Genomic DNA, 524 nt, shown 5'->3' on the forward strand with positions numbered 1-524 from the left:
TATTTCCACCGACTAGATCAAACATTTGATTCAAATATCAGCTAGCTGGCGACGAACGGAAACCTGGAGAGTCCTCCCTCAAGGATCAGAAAAATCAACTAGCTCTCAACGCAAAAAAGGTAAGAGAGAGAGAGATGAGGGGAGAACAAGTACCAAAATAGTAAAAGAGCGCTGATCCGCCGCGCCCCGAGGCCCGGCCGGCGCCTCTAGACCCCCGTCGAGTGCTTGTAGGAGTCGGGGCGGTCCAGCTCCGTCATGCTGTGCTGGGAGGCGGCGGCCAGACTCTGCTTGGAGGCTCGCACGGGCAGGGTCTTCTCGCTGTTGGTCAGGGCCTGGTTCAGGTACTGCGCCTCCTCGTCGTCGTAGCCCATCGGGGGCGCCGTCGCGTCGTGCGAGTTCCACTTGCGGCGGGACCGGAGGCTCCTCCGGCTGGCGCGCTTCTCCTCCACCACCTGCGGGGAGGGGGAGGGTCAGGTCGCTGGAGGAGGCTCCGCGGGGTTGTCGGAACGATCATCGTTTAGCAG

The 524-nt window shown here is 61.3% G+C and overlaps 1 protein-coding gene across 2 annotated transcripts in view; it reads right to left on the minus strand.

Annotated features, from left to right (window-relative positions):
• Positions 1-524, minus strand: part of LOC119587693 — a 10,114-nt gene continuing 9,590 nt past the window's right edge. For both annotated transcript variants that reach the window (XM_037936369.1, XM_037936370.1), the window contains exon 6: positions 1-452. In XM_037936369.1, coding sequence (XP_037792297.1) covers positions 207-452 — 246 coding nt within the window. In that variant the 3' untranslated portion in view covers positions 1-206. The remainder of the gene's footprint in view (positions 453-524) is intronic.

This window comes from Penaeus monodon, chromosome 23, assembly GCF_015228065.2.
Source record: "Penaeus monodon isolate SGIC_2016 chromosome 23, NSTDA_Pmon_1, whole genome shotgun sequence".
Classification (NCBI taxonomy): domain Eukaryota; kingdom Metazoa; phylum Arthropoda; class Malacostraca; order Decapoda; family Penaeidae; genus Penaeus; species Penaeus monodon.